This window comes from Podarcis vaucheri, assembly GCF_965113315.1.
Source record: "Podarcis vaucheri genome assembly, chromosome: 17".
In the NCBI taxonomy this organism is placed as follows: Eukaryota; Metazoa; Chordata; class Lepidosauria; order Squamata; family Lacertidae; genus Podarcis; species Podarcis vaucheri.
This window is the reverse complement of record NC_138755.1, coordinates 31,029,254-31,053,822: the sequence shown is the minus strand read 5'-3', so window position 1 is coordinate 31,053,822 and position 24,569 is coordinate 31,029,254. Positions and strand designations below refer to the sequence as shown.

The following is a 24,569-nucleotide window of genomic DNA, read 5'->3' as shown; positions in this document are numbered from 1 at the left end:
ATGCAGCTGGAGGGCTGCAGTACATGGCCAATGAACTAGAAGCATACAGAACTGCCTTACACCATATGTCCATCTAGCCCAGGGTTTCCCAAACCTGTGTCTCCAGCTGTTTTGGGACTACAATTCCCATCATCCCTGACCACTGGTCCTGCTAGCTAGGGATGATGGGAGCTATAGTCCCCAAACAGCTGGAGACCCAAGGTTGGGACACCTTGATCTAGTCCAATATTGTCTCCAGACACTCTCAGGCTCTGGGGGTCTTTCACAGGCCTGACACCTTAGATTGTTTTCGCTGGACAGCCTAGGGATTTCACCTTGCAGGAGCTTCACAACTCCCCTGTTTTTTGAAGGGTGTGAAAGCTTCTCCCAGACATGCTTTGTTCTCAGGTTAACAGATCTCAGGAAAACAGAAATAGCACACAGGTTGTGCTACAATTGCTGGCATTTTAGTGAGGGTATTCTGCAACAAATCACCAGGGCTGTGTAAACTTCTGCAGCAAGAAATAGTATGTGTGTAGAAATAGTAACTGGGTAAACAGACACACTGTGGTTGGTGAGCCTGTGAGAGAGAATGCTCTTGTTGTCATGATTCATGACCTTGCAGTGTTTGGCAGAAAACTCTGGCAAGGATTCCTCTGGGTGGGGTATGGGAGCATCCCGTGGCCTCTCCATGGCCTCTCCTTGGCCGCCACCACTAGCCTCCTCTCTTGGGCAGCTCGTAGTGGCTTCTGGAGAGCAGGCCAGGAGGGGGAGACATTGAGGTCCAGCCCCACATGACATGTCAGCTCTAAAATATGTACCACCCTCGGTAGTGGCACCTGCCCTGTGGAATGCCCTCCCATCAGATGTCAAGGAAATAAGCAACTATCTTACTTTTAAAAGACATTTGAAGGCAGCCCTGTATTGGGAGATTTTTAATATTTAATGCTGGTATTGTGTTTTTAACATTCGGTTGGGAGCCGCCCAGAGTGGCTGGGGAAACTCAACCAGATGGGCAGAGTATAAATTTTATAGATAGATAGATGATAGATAGATAGATAGATAGATAGATAGATAGATAGATAGTGCAGGCAGAGGGTAGGGCTGCCCTGGGTGGGAAGAAAGGAGGAGGAAGAAGAAGTGTTTGGATTTGATACCCCGCCTTTCACTCCCCTTCAGGAGTCTCAAAGCGGCTAACATTCTCCTTTCCCTTCCTCCCCCACAACAAACACTCTGTGAGGTGAATGGGGCTGAGAGACTTCACAGAAGTGTGACTGGCCAAAGGTCACCCAGCAGCTGCATGTGGAGGAGCGGAGACACGAACCCGGTTTCCCAAATTACGTGACTACCGCTCTTAACCACTACACCACACTGGCTCGGAGCGGAGCAGAGTGCAAAGGAGTCTTGATTTTTTTTAAATATACTTTGTGCGTCAGTGTCTCATCTTGCTCCTTTCTAAAAATTATTTATTGGTGTGTGTTTTTCTTTTTGTAAATCTACCAAAGAATAAAATAAAATTGGGATTAATGGGTTTTCTTGGGATTACTGCAAGAAGAATGATAATCAGACAAAACTAGGAGGTGGGAAGAGGCTCCACCAATAACGGAGTAGCTATTAAAGCTCTAGTTTGGATTTCAAACTATATTAGATTTTGTTAAACTCAAGCAACGTTTGTTATGATACTCTTGTTATCTAATGAACCTCTGCTTGTGCAACAGGGTTTTCCCCTTGTGTCCCTAAAATTGGGGTGTGCGCATGAGGAAACCCCAGAACAGGACATGGGGATGAGGGGAGCTTGTTCCATCTGGCAAGCTGTTACATTTGCTCAGGCGTAATATTTGTAATAGCGTGACAAACATTTCCAAGCAACCATAAAGAAGAAATAACCAGAACAAGCTTCATATTGTGAATGGAAAATTTTCCTCATTCCCTTTAATATGATTAAAACCTTCAGCTGGAATAGCGCACTAAATTCAAGCCTAATCACATGCCTCTGAAAAGATATTTATTGACTTATTGTTTATTATGCATTGCCGCCAGAAATTACTATCAGATGCAATATGGCACAATGAGAAAAGGGACATTTGTGGCACACTGTTCACCAAGTCATGTCAAATCGTGAAATATAATGAATGTGTTCTTTGATGGACAGTCTCTCATTATCTGATATCTTCGGCAGGATACATTTATCCCCCATGAATTTATAATTTGCTTTTTTTTGGCTTTGCATCGTATAAGAAAGTGGATGAAGCAATGTTACAAGTCTTATCCCTAGCAGGCAGGAACTGGCATGTGGCCCCTGCAGACTTAGTTGAGGACAAAAACAGCACAGAGGACATCATACACCCACTTTTGTACTTTAAATGGCACCCTTTTACATGTGATTTGGGCGGTTCCTGTCTTTAAAAACTCAGGTCTTCTGCCCACATGTGTAATTTGGCCATTAATCATTTATCACAATAGCCGCTCAGTATATGGAACTTGATTGCAGGCTACGGATCTAGGCTTCCAATGAATTATTGCACAGTGTCTGGAAAAGGGGAAAGGGAGGTTCTGGTTGCCCCCCCTAAATGGAACTTCTGCATGTGAAGATTCCTCCCTGTATATAAGAGAGAATCTTTATGAAAAAGGATCTCACTGTAAAGAGGCATGAAACTAAATAAAAAGAATCTCACGATAATCTTTCTTAAAATATTTATCACCCAACTCAACCCCTCGTCATTAAGATCTAGAGCCGGAATTAAAAGCTGCTAAGCATTGTTATAAGGCTGTTAAAAGAGTATTTCCCTTTCTGGAATGGGAATTCCCAAACTTTCCAACTAGTAAGGCTGTATCCAACCAAGACCCACTAAAGTTGAGGGGCCTAAGTTACTTGTGTCCATTAATGTCATTGGGTCTCCTCTAAGCAGGATTAATGTTAGATACAATCCATAATGATTATTATTTTTTCAAAAAACAAAAAATCCTCCAACCACCCCTAGCGCAAATTTCAACTCAGTTACCACACACATGTTAGCATCTGCATACGATATACAATATACAGAAGACATGATAATTGAGAGGTCTCCCTTTATGGTTCTTTCAATGGCTTACTTGCCACAGTGCTTAATGGCACGTAGCTGTCTCCTCTCACATGTGACCGAGACAGATTGTGCTGCTGCTTCCCATTATTGTCCTTATCAAGTCTTACGAGAGACGTAGGTGGTTCCCGGAGTTCACTCGGCTCCATATTCATGCCAGCAGTTGGTTCGGCAAACACACCATTCGTCACAGGGCCTGGCTGTCTGAAGCCTGAGGGGGTTGGGTATAACCCACTTGCAACCTCGCTCAGACCATCACTTGCTGTTGGAGAAATCTTCTGGATGGCTGCTGCTGTGCCCTCTGGAAATGGTAGGTTGCCCGGATTAGAACCAGCCTGGTTTGCTGGAAGAAGATCTTCTTGACCTTCAGGAAGGGCCTGGCCCAAAGGGAAGAATCCTCCTCCAGGGACTAGAACCCCAACGATCTGCGACTGTGGTGGCTACAAAGGGAGAAGAAAAGCAATAGGACACTTGTCAGGATGTTTGACGACTAACATCAACGTCACAGAGAACCTCTTTGGACATTAGAGAGAGAGAGAGAGAGAGAGAGAGAGGAAGGAGGAGGAGGAGGAGGAGGAGGAGGAGGAGAAATGTAGTGCACCTGCTTATCCACAGTGCTTGAGTTGGAACTTCAGCATCTCCCTAAACCCCATGGTGAGATGGGAGAATACCAAATTCTGCTCCAAGAAAAGTTGGATTCGGTGATGGGTATACTGTCACGCACATGAACCTTTTTTGTTTTGGCAAGCCTACCCACACACCAATCCTTATTAGTTATTATTGGGCCAGATCCAACTAACAGAAGCCCCTTTACATTGCAGCGGTGGGTGTAAAGGTAAAGGTAAAGGGACCCCTGACCATTAGGTCCAGTCGTGGCCGACTCTGGGGTTGCGGTGCTCATCTTGCTCTATAGGCCAAGGGAGCCGGCATACAGCTTCCGGGTCATGTGGCCAGCATGACTAAGCCGCTTCTGGTGAACCAGAGCAGCGCACGGAAACACTGTTTACCTTCCTGCCGGAGTGGTACCTATTTATCTACTTGCACTTTGACGTGCTTTCGAACTGCTAGGTTGGCAGGAGCAGGGACCGAGCAACGGGAGCTCACCCCGTCGCGGGGATTCGAACCGCCGACCTTCTGATCGGCAAGTCCTAGGCTCTGTGGTTTAACCCACAGCGCCACCTGCGTCCCTAGCGGTGGGTATGGTCAGAGCCCAAAGAGGGCGAGGCCAGAGGGTGAGGGTGTGACCAGAGGGGGTAGTCACACAAACCCACAATCAGGAAGCTGGCTAGGGTGTGTTGTGCCTAGAGCATCATCAGGTGTGGATAGAGGGGAGGCCAGGGGAAAGTTCCAAGGTGTCCAGTTTTGGCCCTCAGCCCAGAGTTTTCATATACCTTGACTAAAGGCTTCCTCACATTCAAAACGAAAACTAAAATACTCAGGGGTACTGAGTCCTGAAACCAAGACTAAATTCTGACATACCCTCCCCCTCCTTGACACAGGATCTTGGAATGGGTGCTTCATTGTTCTCTTATGTAGTGGAGGCCACAGAAGTGAGGGGGCCACACTAACAAGGTGGGCTTGAAACAGCTTGGTGGTGATTGCTGACCAACTATTTTGAGAAAAGAATATAAGAAATTAAGGAGCGAGCTACTTACCATTTCTTCAGAACTGAGCACTGCACCCTAGAGCCCCAAAAAGGAGAGGGGTGAAGTAAGTAAAAGCTAAATTTGCAGAAATATTTTTATATATTTTTAAATGATATCTTTAAGAATGTACACAACATACTAACACCAGCAGGCTTTGTGGTTGTTGTTTATTTCATTTAGGAGTAGTTTGCCATGAGGCATCCCAAAAGAAATTTACAATATGCTAATAACAGATATGAAACTATTCAGTATATCAAAACAATAGAAATGGTGTGTGGGTGTGGGTGTACACACACACACACACACACACACACACACACACACATGTCTATTCAAATTCAATGCCAACTGGGTAGTATTGGTAGTAATCGTAGCCTAGTAGTCTTATGAGGCAAATTACTATATGGCAGAGGCAACGTACGAAATGGACTTCCTTGTTCACAGCTCGGTCTGTCAACAAACGTAGCCACTATGCAACACCGCCAGTTCCTAGCTCTTTAGCACGCCATCTGGTATCTGCCTGTGTGTGATTCTGTGCAGGTTTCATTGGAATTAAAACACCCTGCCAGATCCAGGACAGAGAAGTACGGTAATCCCCATGCATTCCACTTGTGCGTTTCTCTCGAGAGCAGAACGTGGGAAGGAAGCTGCCTCACATTGAGCCAGACTGTTGAGGTCAGTATTTTGTATCTTTCCCAACCCTACCCAGAGATTCTGCGGGAATGAACATGCAGCCCTCTGCTTGCGAGGAAAATGCTCTGTGACTAAGCTACATCTCCCCTTGCTATGAGAATGAGCATCTCTAATAAGCTAGAGCCATATTCCCTCACGCAATTAACAATAATGTCAGATTCTAGGAGAATGAGGGAGGTGTTCATGGTGAGTTCCAGCTCCTCTTTTTCTAGAAAAACAGCATCGGACGTCCCTATTTTTCCCAGCAAAATGTTGGAGGGTGGGCAGGGAAAGCGAGGCCATGGCCATTAGCCCCCCCCTTTGCTGCCATACCCCCTGCCAGGCCATGGGGGAGCTAAATCATGCAGGGAGCCTATATGTGTAGTACAGGTTCACCAGACCTTCTACCAGCACGTGGAGAGTGGATATGGCAGGGAATGTGAGGTCACTCCTTTCCCTCACCCAACTGCTAACTAGGTGCAATGAGAGAACAAGGCAGTGATGGGGATCCTGTGGCCCTTCAGATGTTGTTGGACTACAACTCCCATCAGCACCAGCAAGCATTGCCAATGGTCAGCAATGATGGGAACTGTAGCTCAGAAATATCTGACAGGCGTTCACCCCTCATTTTTCAGGAAAAAAGAAAAAAAGAAAGGGACAACTATATTTCAAGAGCCCAAGAAATTCAGAGTGGATGCCTGATGGACAGGGTATTAATTTATTATTATTATTATTATTATTATTATTATTATTAAAATAGTTTTGTCTAGCTTCTTACCTGTGGCCCCATTTGCGCAACTATAATTGGAAGCATCTGTAAGAGAAGTTGTCATAATTGGCACCTCCTTGACAAATTTAAAATACGCACCATATTTTTAAAGCACATCCTACACAAGGATCCTGGAAGCTGTAGATTACCCCTTACAAAGCTACAAGTATTCACAGAAGTTATGGGGACATTATTCTCATTTGCATTCCAGTTTCCAATCTCTAGCTGTGCTGTCTTATCTAGAAAGGTGAGTGTGTGTTTTTTAGTGTTGCATCAGTATCTCTTCACTAGAACCAACATAAATTCCCAAATGGCGAAGGGTGAATCATGTAGACACTATTAGCCGCCATCCTTTGCTCACTTTGGAGCAGACTTATATAGACTTGCACCATTAGTATGTTTACAGTGCCATCCTATAAGTGCATGGTCAGAGTTCAGTGGGATTTACTGCCAGGTAATCAGAGCTATGGTTTTCCCAGTAGTGATATATGGAAGTGAGAGCTGGACCATAAAGAAGGCTGATCGCTGAAGAATTGATGCTTTTGAATTATGGTGCTGGAGGAGACTCTTGAGAGTCCCATGGAGTGCAGGGAAATCAAACTTATCCATTCTTAAGGAAATCAGCCCTGAGTGTTCTCTGGAAGGACAGATCCTGAAGCTGAGACTCCAATACTTTGGCCACCTCATGAGAAGAGAAGACTCCCTGGAAAAGAACCTGATTTTGGGAAAGATTGAGGGTACAAGGAGAAGGGGACAGCAGAGGACAAGATGGTTGGGCAGTGTTCTCAAAGCTACTAACATGAGTTTGACCAAACTGTGGGAGGCAGTGGAAGACAGGAGTGCCTGGCGTGCTCTGGTCCATGGGGTCACGAAGAGTCGGACACAACTAAACGACCAAACAACAAATCAGGTATGAGATTGCATCCTCAAAGTGCTATAAAATACTTACCGATTGGGGTGGCAGCAGCTGTTGTGGCATAGTTGTTCCAACGCCTGCTACAGGCATCGTCTGAGGAAGTGTCAATGCCCCCAACAGGATAGCAAGCTATGTGAAAAGAAATGAGGGTTTGAAACTATCAGGGACAAATACAGAAGGAGAATAAATGCTCCATTTGAAATCAAATATGTAAAATCTGATTAAAATTTCTCAGAACCATAAATATTTTAATTCCAAACACAGCAGATGACAGGGACATGAGCTTTGTTGTCATAGCAGAGGCCTTCAGCCCAGGCCAGCTCATGATGGGTAAGCAGGGCAGCCACAATGTTGCCAAGACAATGTTGAGTCAGTTTGAACAATGTCGTTGTTTGCATCATTTGACAGGCAGCCTGCAGACCTTCCAAGTGTCCCTATTTTCCAGGGACAGTCCTGTATTTACAGAAGCCAATCCAGTTTCTGATTTGATCCCAGAATGTCCCACTTTTCCTTAGGACATTTCATCAGCGAAATATGGAGTTATCCAAACCAAGGAGATATGTAAAAATATAACCTTTAGAAGACATCTGAAAACAGCCTTGTATAGGGAAGGGTTTTTTCTTCTTCTAGTGTTTAATGTTTTGTTATGTTTTTAAACATGTTAGATGCTGCCCAGAGTGGCTGGGGCAACCCAGTCAGATGGGCGGGGTATAATGAATGAAATTATTATTATGGAATAGGATGTTCCTATTTGCATCGGATAAATGTTGGAGGGTATGAGTGTGTGGCCTCAACGTGAAGCCCTGAGAATTGGGCACCAGCTTTTTTTACTCACAGCACCAAGCACAGTTTGGAACAGGGAACTACAGCAGACAGAAACCTCTGAGAAAAAGGTGTCAGTTTGAGGAGCAGACCACCATGGGACATTGGAAGCCCTTTGGTTGTTCTGTTGCACCTGTGCCTCTGGTGATCCATAGATCCTCTTCCACTTGCCTGCTAAACGGGGGCACACAGGGCCAAACACCATTTTACTTTATCTGCAGCGTTTTAAAAAGTGTGCTTTGACTTTGAAGACATGGGGTCCCGTTTTAGACAGGCAACCTATGTGAGGTTCCTGCTGAAAATTCCCTCTCCTCTCAGCAAAAAGCAGCTTGGGGGCAAAAAGCAGCTGGGTGGGGGGTGCTGCTCAAGTAGGAAACTGATAGAAACTACATTCTGGATTAGGGCTGTTTCCCCTCAAAATACATTCTCCAGCAGTTCAGTTCAAGAAAGAAAAAAAGAAAAATTCACCACATTTATCAGAAAATTGTTTTCAGAGAAATTTCATTCCAGCTTGAATCTGACCATGAGGTCAGTGGGTGGGCAGAGCCAGCACGCTAGTTTCCTGGCAGATGAGTCACTGCCGCTTACTGGGACAGCGGCAGGGGGGCTGTGGGAGAACTGGATTGGCTCATCTGGCCCATTCGCACTGCACCCAGGTCTCTGGCACCTTGCCCCTCCCCTGACCCAACAGCACCTGCTGCTACAGGGTTGGGAGATATTGTGTGTGTGTGTGTGTGTTTCTTAGAACCCCAAAGAGCAACAACTTTAACAATTCAAAAAAGAAAAGGAAGTCATTGACAGTGGTTTGAAAGAGAGATGTACCAGAAAATTGGGACACATCGTGCTCATGACATTATATTTTGACTCTTTTAGATAAATAGAAGTTCTGTAATAGGAGCAGCAATAATGGTGTCTTCTTATGTCAGAATACCTTCAGATATAACAAAACTTCCTATAGAGCAAAACCAAAATGATTTCTTCATTTTCTTTTTGTTAAAAAAATAATAACCTTGCAGTGATGAAACCAAATATAGAGCATGGCATGCTTAGGAAGAAAAATAACTTACAGAATTAAGGTCCAATGGGAGCATCTGGGTCAACGGTAGTACATTATAGCCAGGAAAGTTCTGTAACACAAAAATGACTGAGCTTTTTAAAAGTGATTTATGCAAAAACATTGAAAGTCATAGCATATAACACATTTAATAGGTAGGATATTACTTTGTATTCTAATGTTCAAAGAGTATTCTGGATATCAGGTGATGCAACAGAGCAGTGTTTGCTGCTCTGGGAACTTTTCTTGGCTGAGGAGTAGGAGAAATCATTCAAATCAATAATAGCAGCCCTTAAAGATCAAACCATTTGAAATCTCATTTTTAAAACTTACTGTTGAGTGACTTCACAATGAATGTTTCACAGCAGTGAAGAACTGATGGCCTGCGTCACACACCACGTTAAGTGAAACCATGGCCTAGCATGACTGTACTAACATGGGGACTCCTGCTGCTGCTTTTCTCCTCTACAGTTGTTCTGCTGTTGAGCTGCACTGCACTGCAAATAAACCATAGCTTGGCTTATCATGTCATCCAGATATGGGCTTGTGGTTTAGCCCTCTACAGACTAACTATGAGCTTTAAGGTTTGCCCTGTGGTTTATGGCTTGTGGAGAGAGTCTGGGAGAGCTACATCATGAGCACAGGTTCAGAAGACATCTTAAGCCAAACCATGGCTTAGCTCAGCCCAACAGGAGAATGAAACGAAGTGGCTTAGACCTCAACACACATGTGCTTAGCCATGGTTGGCTGATTGTGATGTGTCAACCAGGCCAATGTATCCTTCAGTTTTATTTAAAAACACTGGAAAAGGTAAAACAAGTTCCTAGAAGAAGGTAATAGGAGGGGGACCTCCAAATGTTCCATCAGCCCCAGTAAACATAGCCTATGGTCAGGGATGGTGGGAGCTGGAGTTGAACAATATCTGGACTATACGCTGAAATAAAATAATTCTTGGACTACATGGAGAAATAAAATAAAATAACACTCAAATCTCTGTTACAAGTTAGAAAAGCACAATGCATTTATGATCTGCTTTTAAGACGGTACATAACCCTTTAAGAAGCTTCCTTACTTGCATGTTTGGCCCTCCCAGCTCTGATGGGTTTTGGGGGAAATTGGAAGTAACTGGGAAATTTGCAAACGTCCATTCAAGTGGAGCAACCTGCTAAAGGGTGACAAAGAATCACATTGATCAACGTGCATTTAATAAATATAACCTGGAAAGCTGGTTATGGTGGAACAGATGGACAGTGCAGTCCACTCAGAATTCAATAGGACTTAACCCCATTGTGTATAGAATTTTAGCAGAGTAAATAATATGTATAAGCATAGTTTGAATCAAGTTATTGGGCGTGAGATATGCCAAATTTATCTCCCAAATTCTTAGTTGAAATCTGAGCCACAGTCAAGCTGTGGTGAAAAGAGTTTGTATGTAATCCCAAACACATTTCTTCAGAAGTAGGTCCAGTGGAAATAGGCGAGACTAAGGAAATGACTTCAAAACAAGGGTATTTAGCTCTGAAACACACGAGAGCAAGAGCATTTGGGACTCTCGAGGTCCATTAGTCCCAGTTCTGATTCTGAATAGGATTGACCCACCTGTCCTACACTTGCTGCTGCAGGAATGTGAACTAGTTTTGCCACAGACCCAGAATCATCATTATTCTTGTCAGTCCATAGGCTGACCCCTTCATGTGCAGTAAGGAGGGACCTAGCTGGAACCACTAACTTGGGCTTAAGAAAATGTATTTCTAACCTCCTCACTTCCTCTCTGCACAGTCAATTTAGTAGCACAAATAACACCAGCAGTAAGAGAGAAATGTCTTCCCATTCAACGCCCAGATCTCTTTGTCTTGAACCACACAGAGCAGATGTATATGCAGCCTTCCACAACAGTAACAGAAGCCTCATCTGTGAAGGCAGTCAGGCACCAGACTCCCTCTAGAATGTGAGCCATTATATCAGATCTGCCTGCTGCAAACTTTTCTCATTTTTGCTCTCAAACCATAAGGCCTGGGACTTCTAAGCTCCTTGCTTTCAGCCCACCTACAGCATCTTGTTTAATGGACCTAGCCAGACCAGTTCCACTGGGTCATTCCCCCATGAGCCAGAAGGCCTGCAATTTGGAGTCGAGCAGCTGGCATTGATTTCTCTGTCTGCACTTCTAAAATAGCGGTACCCACTACCATGGAAACGCATCACACAACACTGACTTGTGAGATGAATTCTTTCCAGCTTACCTCATTGGGCACCTGGTTTACTGATGGATTCTGATCTGGAACCAGCTTTGCTGGAGGCAGTCCAGGCCCCAATCTTGGCCTTTGCTACCATCAAGGAGGGAACACAAATTAAGGATGAAGTATGCAATTTGAACGTTGTTTTTATTTTATTTTAAGGATCAGGTTTATGTTTGCTTATTGCTTCAGCTCTAAAAGAGAGATGGCTTCTGTTTGAAATAAAGAAAAGCCCCCCCCCCAAAGTGTTGCTACTGCTCCAAGATTTTCTCTTTCTAATGATGAAATTAATTCTATATTGCACTGAGGTTGTACTAGTTAGCCACTGTTACCTATTGGAAGATCCAGTATGGATTGCCTTTGGTTGCGTATATGTCTTCCTTCCTCTTTCCTTCCTATCCATTGCTGTTCTGGACTCCTGTTTCGTTAATTTTGTTATCGGTTAGTTTTGTGGTCTTTTATGATTTTAATATAAATTGCACCTGTTTTTATTGTGATATTTTTGTAACTTGCCCTGGACCATTTGGTGAAGAGCAAGCTATTACTACCTATCATCTACAGTATCTATCATCTATCTATCTATATCTATCTATCTATATCTATCTATCTATCTATCTATCTATCTATCTATCTATCTATCTATCTATCTATCATCTATCTATCTTCATCTATCTATCAATCTATCTATCATCTATCTATCTATCTATCATCTATCTATCTATCTATCTATCTATCATCTATCTATCATCTATCTATCATCTATCTATCATCTATCTATCAGCTATCTATCATCTATCTATCATCTATCTATCTTCATCTATCTATCAATCTATCTATCATCTATCTATCTATCTTCATCTATCTATCTATCTATCATCTATCTATCTATCTATCTATCTATCTATCTATCTATCTATCTTCATCTATCTATCTATCTATCTATCTATCTATCATCTATCTATCATCTATCTATCATCTATCTATCATCTATCTATCAGCTATCTATCAGCTATCTATCATCTTTCTATCATCTGTCTGTCGTCTACCATCATATCTGGGTGGGAAGTGTATCAGAATGTTTGCAATTCAGTATCTGTGGGTCTGTGAAGGACAGCAATGCTGTCAGTTTGGCTGGGGTTAAAACCACACATCAGCTTCTAGGGACAGAAATAGCTTTACTGGGGATCCTGAAGATTAGGAAGTCCCATAAAGTAGAGAGAGAGCAAGAGGCTCAAAGATAAGGATACTGACAGAAGTCTATTTGAGTAGTGGTGCCAAATGTCTCTTTGAGGCAAGAATAGACTACATTAGTTCTCCTGGATTATAACATGTGCAGACACTCTCCTATTTGTCTCAAAAAACCACCTGGGTTTTTGGAAGCATTCCTACTGTGTACTCAGAAACCTTTACATGTTCACAATAAATGCTAGCAAAACTCAGAATATAGACACCCTCCCCCATGATTCCCCTCCTTATTAGTTCTGCACCTCCTTTACTGAGCAGAACCTAGGCTTGGTTGCCATATGCAGCTGAGGATTGTGGGTCTTGTACTCAGTCTCCAGCTGCAAAGATTAGAGGTGTTGTCCAAGTCCAAATCTAAGTTAGGAGAAGCTTAAAGTGGGCTTTGAGCAACTTGAAGTGGGACAGCCTTGTCTGACAAGGAATTGTTGGCATTCCAAGCTCCCTATTCTCCATTTCTCATCCCACTGCCATTTGATGCTTCTACTGAGCCATCAAATTAGCCTTGAAATTTCAATGATGGTAATATTCAGTGGTAAAGCCAGCACACAGGAATACAGAACTAAACTTATGACCTAATTCTGCAGCAGTTAAAGATTATCTTGAGAAGTCACATTCACAAGAACAATGCAGTTAAAACTTAATTTTTCTTTTCCAACTTGTTGCACCTCAATTACTTTGCTTTTAAGGTACCTGTGTTTGCTGCGGATTGTTCCCCATGGCTTTGTATCTTTGCATCAGTCGTAGTATCTGAGGATTGAATTACAGAACAGTTTCTTGCAAGTGATAAATCTGAATTATTCATCATTGGAGAAGTGATGTAGACTATTCATATACTATGATATATAGTAATTTGCTGACTTTCCCTTGTACTGCGGATGTTTTCCTATACACACATGTACTTAAGCTTGGGAGGCAGTTTATTTCGACTGAAAACAATTCAAAGTGTCTACAGCAGTAAAACAAAACAGAATGTTTTGATGAAGACTTTTGGGAGATGTTCGGGTTGGCACAAAAGGAAGAAAAGAACAAAAACGGCACAATAATACCCACAGCTTCACCAGCCCTTATAGAACATTTGTCACCACAGCTGATAGTACATCAGAGAAGCCAAATATTTGCAGGAAACACAAAACTTCTGAACAGAAGTACCAGCTTGCGAGGGCAATGGGGGGGGGGGACATCACAACTGCAAGTACACAAAGTAAAAGTTATGCATTCTTTTAACTTTAAATGAGAGTGTCTTGCATCGTTTCTATATGAGGGAAAAGAGAATGAAAGGGTCAGATAACCCAGGTCTGTCTTCCGCATACTCTGCAAATAGGAACCACAGTCTAATTCCCACAGAGATCATCTGTTCAGCTTCCTCCACTGAGCATTCGCCCTCAAATTCACCCCAAAGTGCACTCTGGCTTAGTGCTGAACAGTGCCAAACCTTGAGAAACAGCCCCTCCTCTGCTTTTGCTTTGGCCAGAACCAATAGTTGGGGGGGGGGGGGCTGAGGAGCTGCCAAGGGAACCCAGCAACGCACAATATGTATATAGGGGGAAGAATCTGCGCCAGTCTCCAGCATCACTGCCATCTTGATAAGCATTTGTCTAGCTAATTATCCAGCTTGCAAAAGCGACAAGGAAATACATAGTTTAAAAAACGCTTTCCTAACGTTACAAAGCATGCTCACAAGCACGCTGCTTACCTCTCTGCTGTTGCTTGTAGCAAGGATCCTGCCCATTTGGTTCACCTACGGAGGAAGCAAATGCATTCCAGATGAAGTACACCAATTAAGGAATGCTGAATGATGTTGGATTGAAATTAAGTGGTTTCTAGCTGTAATGGCAAAAGGAATTTGATAAAATGGTTTCTTTTATTTAAAGTTATAATAATCTAAGATATGGAAGAGAAAATAAGGTGTTTTCTTTTTCTTTTCTTTTCAAGCTGTAATGCTTTGAGACAAGGATTTGCTGTATAAATAATTTGAACTGGATATACAAGAAGGGGGAGGTATGAGGAGGTCGGGGAAATATGTTATAGAAAATAAGTTGGGAAATTTATGTGTTTTTGTTTTTTATGTTTGCTTTTTTCTTTTTGTTTGTAAAAAAAATGGAAATTCTAATAAATATTTTTTTAAAAAAAACAACAGATGAAGTACACCAAAATGGATTGGTGTTGCACAGCGGTGGAGCAAGCTGATGGGGTGCCTGGGGTGGTGCGCATGCCCTGTGCTCAGAGCAGGGCCAGCCACCCACTGGGCAGAGCCAGCCAGGGCAGGATGCTCCGTGGGGCCTCCAGAGTCTGCCTGCCACCTCCCCCTCAGCCGCCCTACAGCTGAGGGGGAGGCAGCGGGTTGACCACTTGGGGCAGCGTGGAGCCTGCAGGCACACAAGCCACCACGTCACTCCCAGGAGAGACGCATAGCTCAGGCGTGCTGCAGGCCCCGCGGTGAGTGCTGCCCTGCATTTTGTCCCCCCCCCAGTGGCGACACCCGGGGTGGACCGCCCCCACCGCACTCCCCTTCCTCTGCCGCTGGCATTGCATTTCATTCGCTTTTCCTATAACAATTACCTAGTTCATGTTCCAGCATCATCAGTGGCATAGCGTGGGGGGTGCAGGGGGGCCCGGCCGCACCGGGCGCAACACCTGGGGGTTAGGGTTAGGGGGCGCAAATCCACGGGTTAGGGGGCGCAAATTACTTGCCTTGCCCCGGGTGCTGACAACCCACGCTACGCCACTGAGCATCATTGCAACCTACTAAAATGAAATAATAGTAATGCAGTAGTTCCTGAATGCTTATGTCTGATAGGTCATGTCGCACCAACTGCTTGGGCAGTGCACCGTTTACCGCAATGCATCAGGGTAGCAACATCTCCCCAGCGTCATAGCATGAAGTTTTGGAAGTCTACAGAAACAGAGCACACAACTTTCTGTGCAATGAGATGGGCAGAGATCAAGCATCAGCAGAGCTTTGTGAGTTGCAGCATTATATTTATGGCATAAATTATCACATAAAATTCACTACTCTGTGTTTGCCAGGTGCATCTGCACTGAGCTGCTGATGAACTTTTTAGTGTTGGATTTACATGTGTAAATATTGTTACTCTAAGGGAATATACATGGAACTGCTTATTCTTTTCTTGGGTATTGTTTCCAAGCATTTAATAATCTCTCCAAGGCCTCTGGTAAAGGTTTCACAACCTCTGCTACCCAGTCCTGCTTTAAACTGGAGACATTCAGGGGTTGAACCTGGGACATAGCAGAATGATCTATCCTTGGAGGACTAGGGTTGCCATATTTCAAACCATGAAAATGCGGACAAAAAAGTTGTTGAGCTTTTTTTTTACCAAAACTGCAAACAAGATTAACGTTTCTGAACTATTTTTTATGGGAAATCAGTAAAAACGACACACTGCCGACATCGGTTGCCAGGTGTCTGGATTTTCCCGGACATTTCAACAATTTTTGCCCAGACACTGCTGCTGACCACGGTATTTCAAATATCTCTGGGAAAGTCTGGACATGCAACCCCAGGTAAGACTCACACAGGACGCAGATGCCTCAAAAAGCAAGGTTGAGGGCACTTCTGTGTGCGGGTAGCTCTTTCTCATACATAAAAGTAAGCTTTTAGAATTTCCTTTGAAACCGATGCATGTCCCTAATGTTAATTCAGGATTTACTTATTATTATTATTTTTTAAAAGCCAAATGTGTGTCAGCTATCAGAAGCTTGGGAAACACAGAAATGACACAATCAATGCACATAGTGCTTTGCAAAATAACATGAGCAATGAAAGGCAAGCAGCTGCCTTTACACAAAGGAAACCTTCCACATCAGGCAGCTGATTTGGGACACCATGAAAGGGCAGCAAACTGTTAGTTATTTAAATTGTTGTTGTTGTTATGCCTAGCCTTGAATTAAGCAAGCCGGCAATCTCTCCTCTGCATATAAACCTTTCTAAACCTTCCCATTCTCTGAAAATGTACACATATACCCCTTACTGTCTGCTTGGCTCACTTGAGAAATGAAAATGAGTATCTCTCAGTGAGCTAGAGCTCTGAAAATGGGCACACGTAAAGTTCAGTGCACCCCAATTACTACACACACACCACTGAAAGCAGGACGTTTCTATATCTCACCTTCAAATTGGGGTGTGTGTGTTATAAATTGCAACCCATGTGGTTAAGGTACTTTGCCACACAGAAAGCGCACACCTAGTCTGGGACTAGTTAGCAGAAAAAGGCTGAAAAGCAAGACATTGACAGGCCTGCCCCCAGAAACATTATACTGCCGCTGCTGAAAATACTTTCAGAAAGCTAGCATGTAGCATAGGCAAAGCCCATTGCAGTCCCCTGATTACTTGCACAGTGTGAAATTGAGACATTTGTAAGTCTCTCCCTAGGAAATGGGGGGGAGGAGAGATAAGGATACACACCCACCCACCCAAAAAATACTACTTTCAACCAGCTGAAATTTGGTATGTGCAAATGCTGATTACAAAATAAAGTCTGAAAATGAACATTTTCACACCTAAGCGTCAATATTTGGAGCATGAAGTTGCCTCCTGTTTGGGAAAGCATTGCAGCACAGAGGAAGCCAAGTTACATGTGGGATGGTGAGTTTCACTACCCCTGCAGGCTTGGATTTAGGGAGAAGCATGTTGAACCATTATCAGCTAGAAGCCCAGAGCTATGCTGTGCATTAAGTGTACCTTGCTGTAGCTTGCTAGGTATGTATGTGTCTTACCAAAACAGCCAAGCTTGAGTAGATTAAAAGCTACTTACTGGTAAAGAGATTGCCAGCCCCAGAAGAGGAAGGAGTAGAATTACAATCTTCATATTTCAAATTGGTACCTGCATGAAAGAATCAGAAATGAGTTTTTTTCCCCCACCGTCTTTCATTATTCACATTGCAAATTTCAACCTTGGCATTACAAGGAATTCTTACCACGTGGTTGTATGGCAAATTCAGAAGAAATAATGGCTTGGTCTTCCTGCTGCTTTGTTGAAGCTCTTTCCCCGGCTGCTGAAGACTTTTTGGGATGTGCCCGTCTCCTGCATGGAATTTAAACTCTCTTCCAAGTGGGCAGTGATCAAAGCCGAACCCACACACAGTCATTTGTGTTTCACGCAATGCCCAACATCTTATTAGCAGCAAGTATCATTATGTCACAGAAAGTCTGTGGTTATTGAGGGAAGTCTTTTCTCACTGAGGTGGAACACACATGGAATGAGCTAAACCAAACCAGACCCACTTCTCTGAGGGGTGGAACACACCTGCCTCTGAGAGAAGGCAATTAACCACCATCACCCCACTTTCAGATCACATGTCATTATTCCTCAGGAGCACCCATGTTGTTGTTTGTTGTTGTTTAGTCGTTTAGTCATGTCCGACTCTTCGTGACCCCCTGGACCAGAGCACGCCAGGCATTTCTGTCTTCCACTGCCTCCCGCAGTTTGGTCAAACTCATGCTGGTAGCTTCGAGAACACTGTCCAACAATCTCATCCTCTGTTGTCCCCTTCTCCTTGTGCCCTCCATCTTTCCCAACATCAGGGTCTTTTCCAGGGAGTCTTCTCTTCTCATGAGGTGGCCAAAGTATTGGAGCCTCAGCTTCAGGATCTGTCCTTCCAGTGAGCACTCAGGGTTGATTTCCTTAAGAATGGATAGGTTTGATCTTCTTGCAGTCCATGGGACTCTCAAGAGTCTCCTCCAGCACCATAATTCAATTCACCATAATTCAATCCTCCAGCACCATAATTCATAATTCAGGAGCACCCATATCCAGGGCCAACTCGCTGGTTCTTCAGACTGATGCCCAACCTACAGAGGGGACATGTACAATCAGAAAGTGCTTCTGCACAAACATTGCTAGGCTGTGCACACAGCAAATATTCAGAACACATTTAAAGCACATCTTGGGCATTGTAGTTAAGGGTGCGTCAAATTGTAGCTTTGTGCATCCTGAGAACTGTAGCTTACCTCTCACAGAGCTAAAGTCCCCAGCACCCTTAATGAACTACAGTTCTCTGGATTCTTGGAGGGGGCAGGAATGTGCTTTACATGTATGGTGTGTGCGCAGCCCTAGCTGGGTGACAGATTACATGTGTTCTGCAAATGTGGTCCCTCTTCTGATTCATTCTCTGAGTCTGCATCCATATAGCCCCATCAGAGCCTCTGTTGTGGCACCTGCAAGCATCACTACATCCCTCCTCACTACGTGCCCATTAGGCTCGCTCCTGCCCTTTGTTCTCTTCCTAACATTTGCAGGGAGAGGTCAGGTTTCCCCCCCCCCCAGTGTATGTATGTGTTTTCCCTGGGGGGATCACAAAGGCAGCTGTGCTATTGGTCCTGGGTGGTGGTGGTTGGGAGATGAATGGGAGAAATGAGGTATAAGCTGTGCGTCTTTGCTTCCTATTTGGTTCAGGAAGGAAGTAGAGGAACAACAGAAGATGCATCGCTGCAGTTACTAAGAAAAGGCTGTGAGTGGGAGGACCAAAGGAATAGTAAGCCCAAGAGATGGGTAGTAGCTGGAGTGGGCTTGACAAAGGCCTCCTTGGAGGGTTTATTTGGGGTGGGCTTTGCCCTTTTCTCTGGATTCTATGACACTATGCTCCAAATCTGTGGACAACTTATCCAGAACTTTCATGCAAATATTAAACAGCTTGGGGACAAGGTGGAAGCCTAAGGGGTCTCATAAACCAGGAGTGGGGAACTGGATTTGCCTGGTGGACTGGATGCTAATCTCTCCCCTCCCCATGAGTCCCTTTGACAGCTCGGTGTGGCCATCAGAGATCCAGCATGAGGATGCAAGCCCCCCGTCCAATTCCAATTTCAGTCTCAAAACCAGGCTGAGAGCCATAATAGAAATAGATCCAAAAAATTAGTGTCTTCCAGGAGCACCTGAAGTTGGGGTGTCAAGCATCTGATACAGATGGAATGTATAGGCCAGAAGTCATTAAAAATGGTGGGGTCTAAAAAAAAGAAAAAGAGTTCCTTCTGTAATAGTCTTGCCATGCTTTTCTTCCAAACCTTTGGCAACTTGCTTTCCTATAAAGAAGCGTTTACTGTCTTGCCCACCCAGCAGAACATGCTACCTCTGGTTACTTTAATCAGCTAGGCAAATGCCCTTACAACTCTGGACATTCTGAGCACATCCTTAGGCTGAACAAACTGAACAGTAACCACAGAAACAGAGGTGCATCCAGATACTCAACCATATATAGGGTCCGGTTCAGATGAAATGCAAAGTGTTTTGCAAATTGGACACAGCCTAACCCCTACATATGTTTGGGTGGAAGTTAATGTCACTAAACTTAGTGGGAAGTGCCCAGAATAATAAATATATTTAGGACTGGGCCTAAAACTCCTATTTTTAGGTCATTCTCTTTTGAAATTCATTGTTTTTCACGAGCAATACATTTTTAAAAATACATACGTTAACTCACCCACTTTTTCTGATCACCTCTTGATTTCATGCTTTCCTCCTTCCCCACCTCTCTCTTAATTACACAAAAAGGAAAAAGGAAACAAAAAGAATATTTATAACAAGTTACTTCTTGCACCAAACCTACACCTAATTCTGGAATTGGGTAACCTGATCATCATACCATAATTAATGGTTTAGACAAGGCAAAAATGTCCTCAAGATTATCTGTAGTAGAGATGAACACAGCATCAGCAAAACAGAAATGATGGTTAATTAGATTGTGATAATATAGATGAAAATGACAGATCGACTGGTGGTATATAATTTTACTTCCCCGACTTTTCTCTAGAGTATGAAGAAACTAATGTTTCCCATTTAGGTTAAGAATTACATGTAATAAATGGGCTATTTTCAAAGTGTGCAGTAAGCAAAAATGTGATTCATAATAGACTTAGCATAAGTAGACATAATGAGCAAGAACCAGTGCACACATTTGATTCAAAAGGTGCTCCTAATCCCATACTGATCTCCTAAAAAAACTTCGGATTTTTGCTGCCAATTAAGGGCTTCCTGGTTGTCTGGTGACTAGTAATGTAACACCAAACTCACCTTGACTCACAACACTGAAATTGCCAAATATCAAAATCAGTTGGGCTGTTTGATATGCAATCAGTTGCATATCAAAATCAGTTGGGCTGGCAGTGCAACATATTGAAAGGACACAACCCACACTTGCTCTTTATTCCTGGGTGCCTAAGGAGAATGAAATCCCCCTGCAGAACACTCCTAAAGAGAAAAAGGCCTCCTCTTTTCTCAAGATAAAGCAGAGGTAGGTTCCAAAACGGGGAGAGCCTACAGAACCCCCACTCTCTTATTCACATTTGCTGCTCCACATAAAGGAACCATTGATTCAACTCATCCTTTGCACGTCTGTGCGCTAAAAATTTTATCTCTCCATCCCTCTTCTATAGGGTTTGTTTCTCGTGGGGCTTGGCAACCTGGGAAGGAAGCCCATCTAGGAGGAGGAAAGCTCAGGTCCTAAACCTCTGCTGCCTTGTGGGACATCTTCAGGAGAAGAACAGGCTAAGAAGTAAACCCTACCCCAATCCAGAATGGAGTCCCTGAGACGGTTGGTTGGTGCCTTGAATGTCTCCTTCTGGCAACTTCTGCAGCTGAGCTGGTACCAAATGTATTGGTCTGCTTTCCTTTGGACCACATCTGTGAGGTCGAGGGGGAGGTCTTGTCGCCTGGGCAGCCCAGGACCTCCATACATACTACTCAGGCTTGCACCCCAGAGAGGTCACTTTGGTTCTGTAGTTTGACTTCATCCCTGGAGGCACACTCCATTGTCTCTTCAGACAGATGGATGCCAACAATAACAACATCCCTGCTCCAACCTTAACCTCCTAGCTAGGCTGCTTCTATACCTCCATCTCCTAAGCCAGGTGTAGAGAACATTTGGCCCTCCAGATTTGCTGAACTACAATGATTATCAGGCCCTGCCAGTGTGGCCAATGGCCAGGGATTATGACAACTGCAGTTCATCAACATCTGGAGGGCCAAAGGTTCCCCCCATACCTGTCCCAAGTGTTTACCTAGGGTTTTAAGGCCTGATTTTAAGGCTAATGTGGTGCCCCTTCAATGTTTTGGATTACAATTCTCATCATGTTCTACCACCAGTCAAGCTGGCTGGAATGATGGGAGTCGGAGGCCAAAACCTCTGCAGGATACCACATCAACAATCCTGATTTATCCCTGTCCTCAGTAAGGATGTGCTGGTCCCTGGGGCGTTACCATGCGGCGTGGTCCGAGTCCAGTCCGAGGTTGAGGGTGTGGTATGGAGGCTGTCCGTCAAAGCTGAAGCGGGGTCCAAGGCAGGGAGTCAGGTGTGGTCAGGAACTCTGGCAGAAGAGCAGGACAAGGTGCCGGCAGGAACAGGTTACCAACAATGCTGCTCCCACAACCTGGGAGTGGGCTGGCTGGCTTTTATTTGCCCCAAGGCATAGGGCGGTCCCCGTCCACAGGTCACTCGCCTCTCCTGGCCTGGAGGCGAGCACTCCTCCTGCGGGAACTTAGTTCCCTCCACCTCTCTGCCCTGAGCCTCTGGAGCTCATGAGAGGCTGGAGGGTTACTGGACCCAGAGGCAACCTCACCTTCCCCTGACGGGGCTGATAGTGGAGCACCTGTAGGCAATGGGTCCTCGATCACCTCTGGTGAGCAGATTCAGCTGGTGTCTGCTCCCGAGGATCCGGCACAGGTGAGGGCCCTTCAGGTCCCCCCCCCGGGAAGCTCGCCCCCGCTGCTAGCCCCGCACACCTAGCTCCGCCTCTGTAAAAGGCCTGCTTGCACCTGGTGTCAGGGCTATTGCAGGTCAGCAAAGGGACTCAGAGATGAGCAGTAAAGTTGATTCTTTATTCAGGGAAACAGAATACAAACAGAGAAACTTATGGGCAAGACTGGCCCCGGCAAAGCAGATCTGTGGCTCCCCCTTCCCCCGAAGTCTTCTCCACTGTGCAGCTGTTTTCCCAGCAGTGTTAAACTCCACAGGAGAGCCACACACCCCACATTCTCTGCTCTGCTACATGCAAAACTCTCCATGCTCTTGGAGACAAGGAAGGAGGGGCGCTGAATACAGCAGGATCTGTAGGCTCCAGGGAATCTGTTCCAGCCTCAGCCCCCTCAGCCCCAACCTCCTCCTCAGCTGTCTGTCCTATGTCTGCAATGCTTTCTGCTTCTGCTTCTTCCTCTCTCTCACTCAAGCCTGTTGGTTGTTCAGCACCCAAGTGCCTACCCCACTTATCCACTGACCTGTCTTCAGTGTCCCACCACTTGGCTCTGAGCAGGGCTTTTTGTTCAGCTGGACTCAGCTAGAACAGTGTTCTGGCACCTCTCAGCTGGTCCATGGAAGTGTGGGGAGAGACCTGACCAGCCACAGCAAAGCCTGGCTGTGCCTCCAGCTCATGAGGAGACCCTCCGTGGAGCCTGAAGGGAACATCCTCTACGCGCTCTGGGGAGGGTCTCCTCGTGAGCTGGAGGCACAGTTGAGCTTTCCTGAGGCTCTTCAGCCTCCCAGCCCAGCTAACAGGTGATGCAAGGGGGAGCCACACCTCAGCTAAGCAAACCCCCGTGCTGCTCCGGCTCATGCGAACTGGAGATGTAGGGGGGATATTAAGGTGTTCAGCTGAGGTGCGGAAGCATGTATGTTTTAGATATAAATCTCTGTTGAGTTTTGAAATTCGGCTCAAACCCTAGACCTATTGGGGGGGTATCATTATAATTTAGCCCATGGTACAAATAAAATTATTTCTTCAACACTTAATATGTTAAAATATCTCTAAGCTGTGTGCCAAAACAAAAACCCAAAACACCTGGAGAAATAGCAGACAACTTAAATTATTAGAGAAATGCACAGTTACATATACAGTGGTACCTTGGTTCTCAAACTCAATACGTTCTGGAAATCCGTTCTGCTTCCAAAACATTCGCAAACCATTGGCTCATTGGTCTCAGAAACAATGCTGACAGCCCAAACAGATGATTGGCTTCCAAAAAAATATTTGCAAACCGGAACACTTACTTCCAAGTTTGCGGTGTTCAGGAACCGATTTGTTTGGGGGCCAAGCTGTTTGGGTACCAAGGTTGTTGTTGTTGTTGAGTCGTTTAGTCATGTCCGACTCTTCGTGACCCCATGGACCAGAGCACACCAGGCACTCCTGTCTTCCACTGCCTCCCACAGTTTGGTCAGACTCATGCTGGTAGCTTCGAGAACACTGTCCAACCATCTCATCCTCTGTCCTCCCCTTCTCCATGTGCCCTCCATCTTTCCCAACATCAGGGTCTTTTCCAGAGAGTCTTCTCTTCTCATGAGGTGGCCAAAGTCTTGGAGCCTCAGCTTCAGGATCTGTCCTTCCAGTGAGCACTCAGGGCTGATTTCCTTCAGAATGGATAGGTTTGATCTTCTTGCAGTCCATAGGACTCTCAAGAGTCTCCTCCAGCACCATAATTCAAAAGCATCAATTTTTTGGCATTCAGACTTCTTTATGGTCCAGCTCTCACTTCCATACATCACTACTGGGAAAACCATAACTTTGACTATATTGGCCTTTGTTGGCAAGGTGATGTCTCTGCTTTTTAAGATGCTGTCTAGGTTTGTCATTGCTTTTCTCCCAAGAAGCAGGCGTCTTTTAATTTCGTGAAGCAAGGTACCACTGTATTAATACAAAGTTACATGTATCAGCTCTCTCAGTCTCTGGCTTCTCACCCAGGGTCCAAATAAATTCTCAGCTCACCCACAAAAATCTCACAACAAGAAGAGTTCCTGGAAATTGTAGACATCACCCTAGTCTCTCACTTGCTTTTATGGGTAGACCCAAGATGGATGGCCCTTCCTCTGGCTGCCCACAGCTCTGTCCCCTTCAGCTGCGCTCTCCACACCCTGTTCCAGGTGCAGCAGGTTTGTTGAGTTTCCCAGGGGGTCCAAAGGATGGGGAAAGGCTCCTTCTCCACTAACAGCTCTTTCTTCCTCCTCTATCCTCTCCTCCTCCTCCTCCAGCTGCTTTGCTACAAAGGGTTCACAACTGCAGGAGCCTGTACTGAAGCTCCAGCAGAACAAGGCCAGCTGAATCCAGGGTGCCTCAATCACTAGGACTGTATTGTGTGGCACTTGCTGTTGGATGATTCTGACCAAGGCTGGATTTAGGTCTGATGAGGCCCTAAGCTACTGAAGGTAATGAGGCCCTT

At 44.8% G+C, this 24,569-nt stretch overlaps 1 protein-coding gene across 3 annotated transcripts; it reads right to left on the bottom strand.

The window, feature by feature from the left end:
* Positions 1–3,031: 3,031 nt before the first annotated feature.
* Positions 3,032–24,420, bottom strand: AMTN (amelotin). 3 transcript variants are annotated; one of them, XM_082205135.1, is made up of 12 exons: positions 24,181–24,420; positions 19,839–19,902; positions 17,187–17,255; positions 14,108–14,152; positions 13,105–13,161; positions 11,179–11,262; positions 10,011–10,103; positions 8,952–9,011; positions 7,096–7,191; positions 6,156–6,191; positions 4,715–4,741; positions 3,032–3,499 (listed from the first exon to the last, which is right to left on the bottom strand). In XM_082205135.1, the coding sequence occupies exons 3-12, from the start codon at positions 17,238–17,240 to the stop codon at positions 3,050–3,052; spliced, it is 1,002 nt and encodes a 333-aa protein (XP_082061261.1). In that variant the 5' UTR covers positions 17,241–17,255; positions 19,839–19,902; positions 24,181–24,420; the 3' UTR covers positions 3,032–3,049. The 3 variants fall into 3 exon arrangements, with proteins under 3 accessions (XP_082061261.1, XP_082061260.1, XP_082061262.1); XM_082205134.1 differs by lacking the exons at positions 19,839–19,902; positions 24,181–24,420 and adding an exon at positions 17,350–17,446; XM_082205136.1 differs by lacking the exons at positions 19,839–19,902; positions 24,181–24,420 and adding an exon at positions 17,350–17,446 and having other exon boundaries at positions 10,011–10,100.
* Between the last annotated feature and the right edge of the window lie 149 nt (positions 24,421–24,569).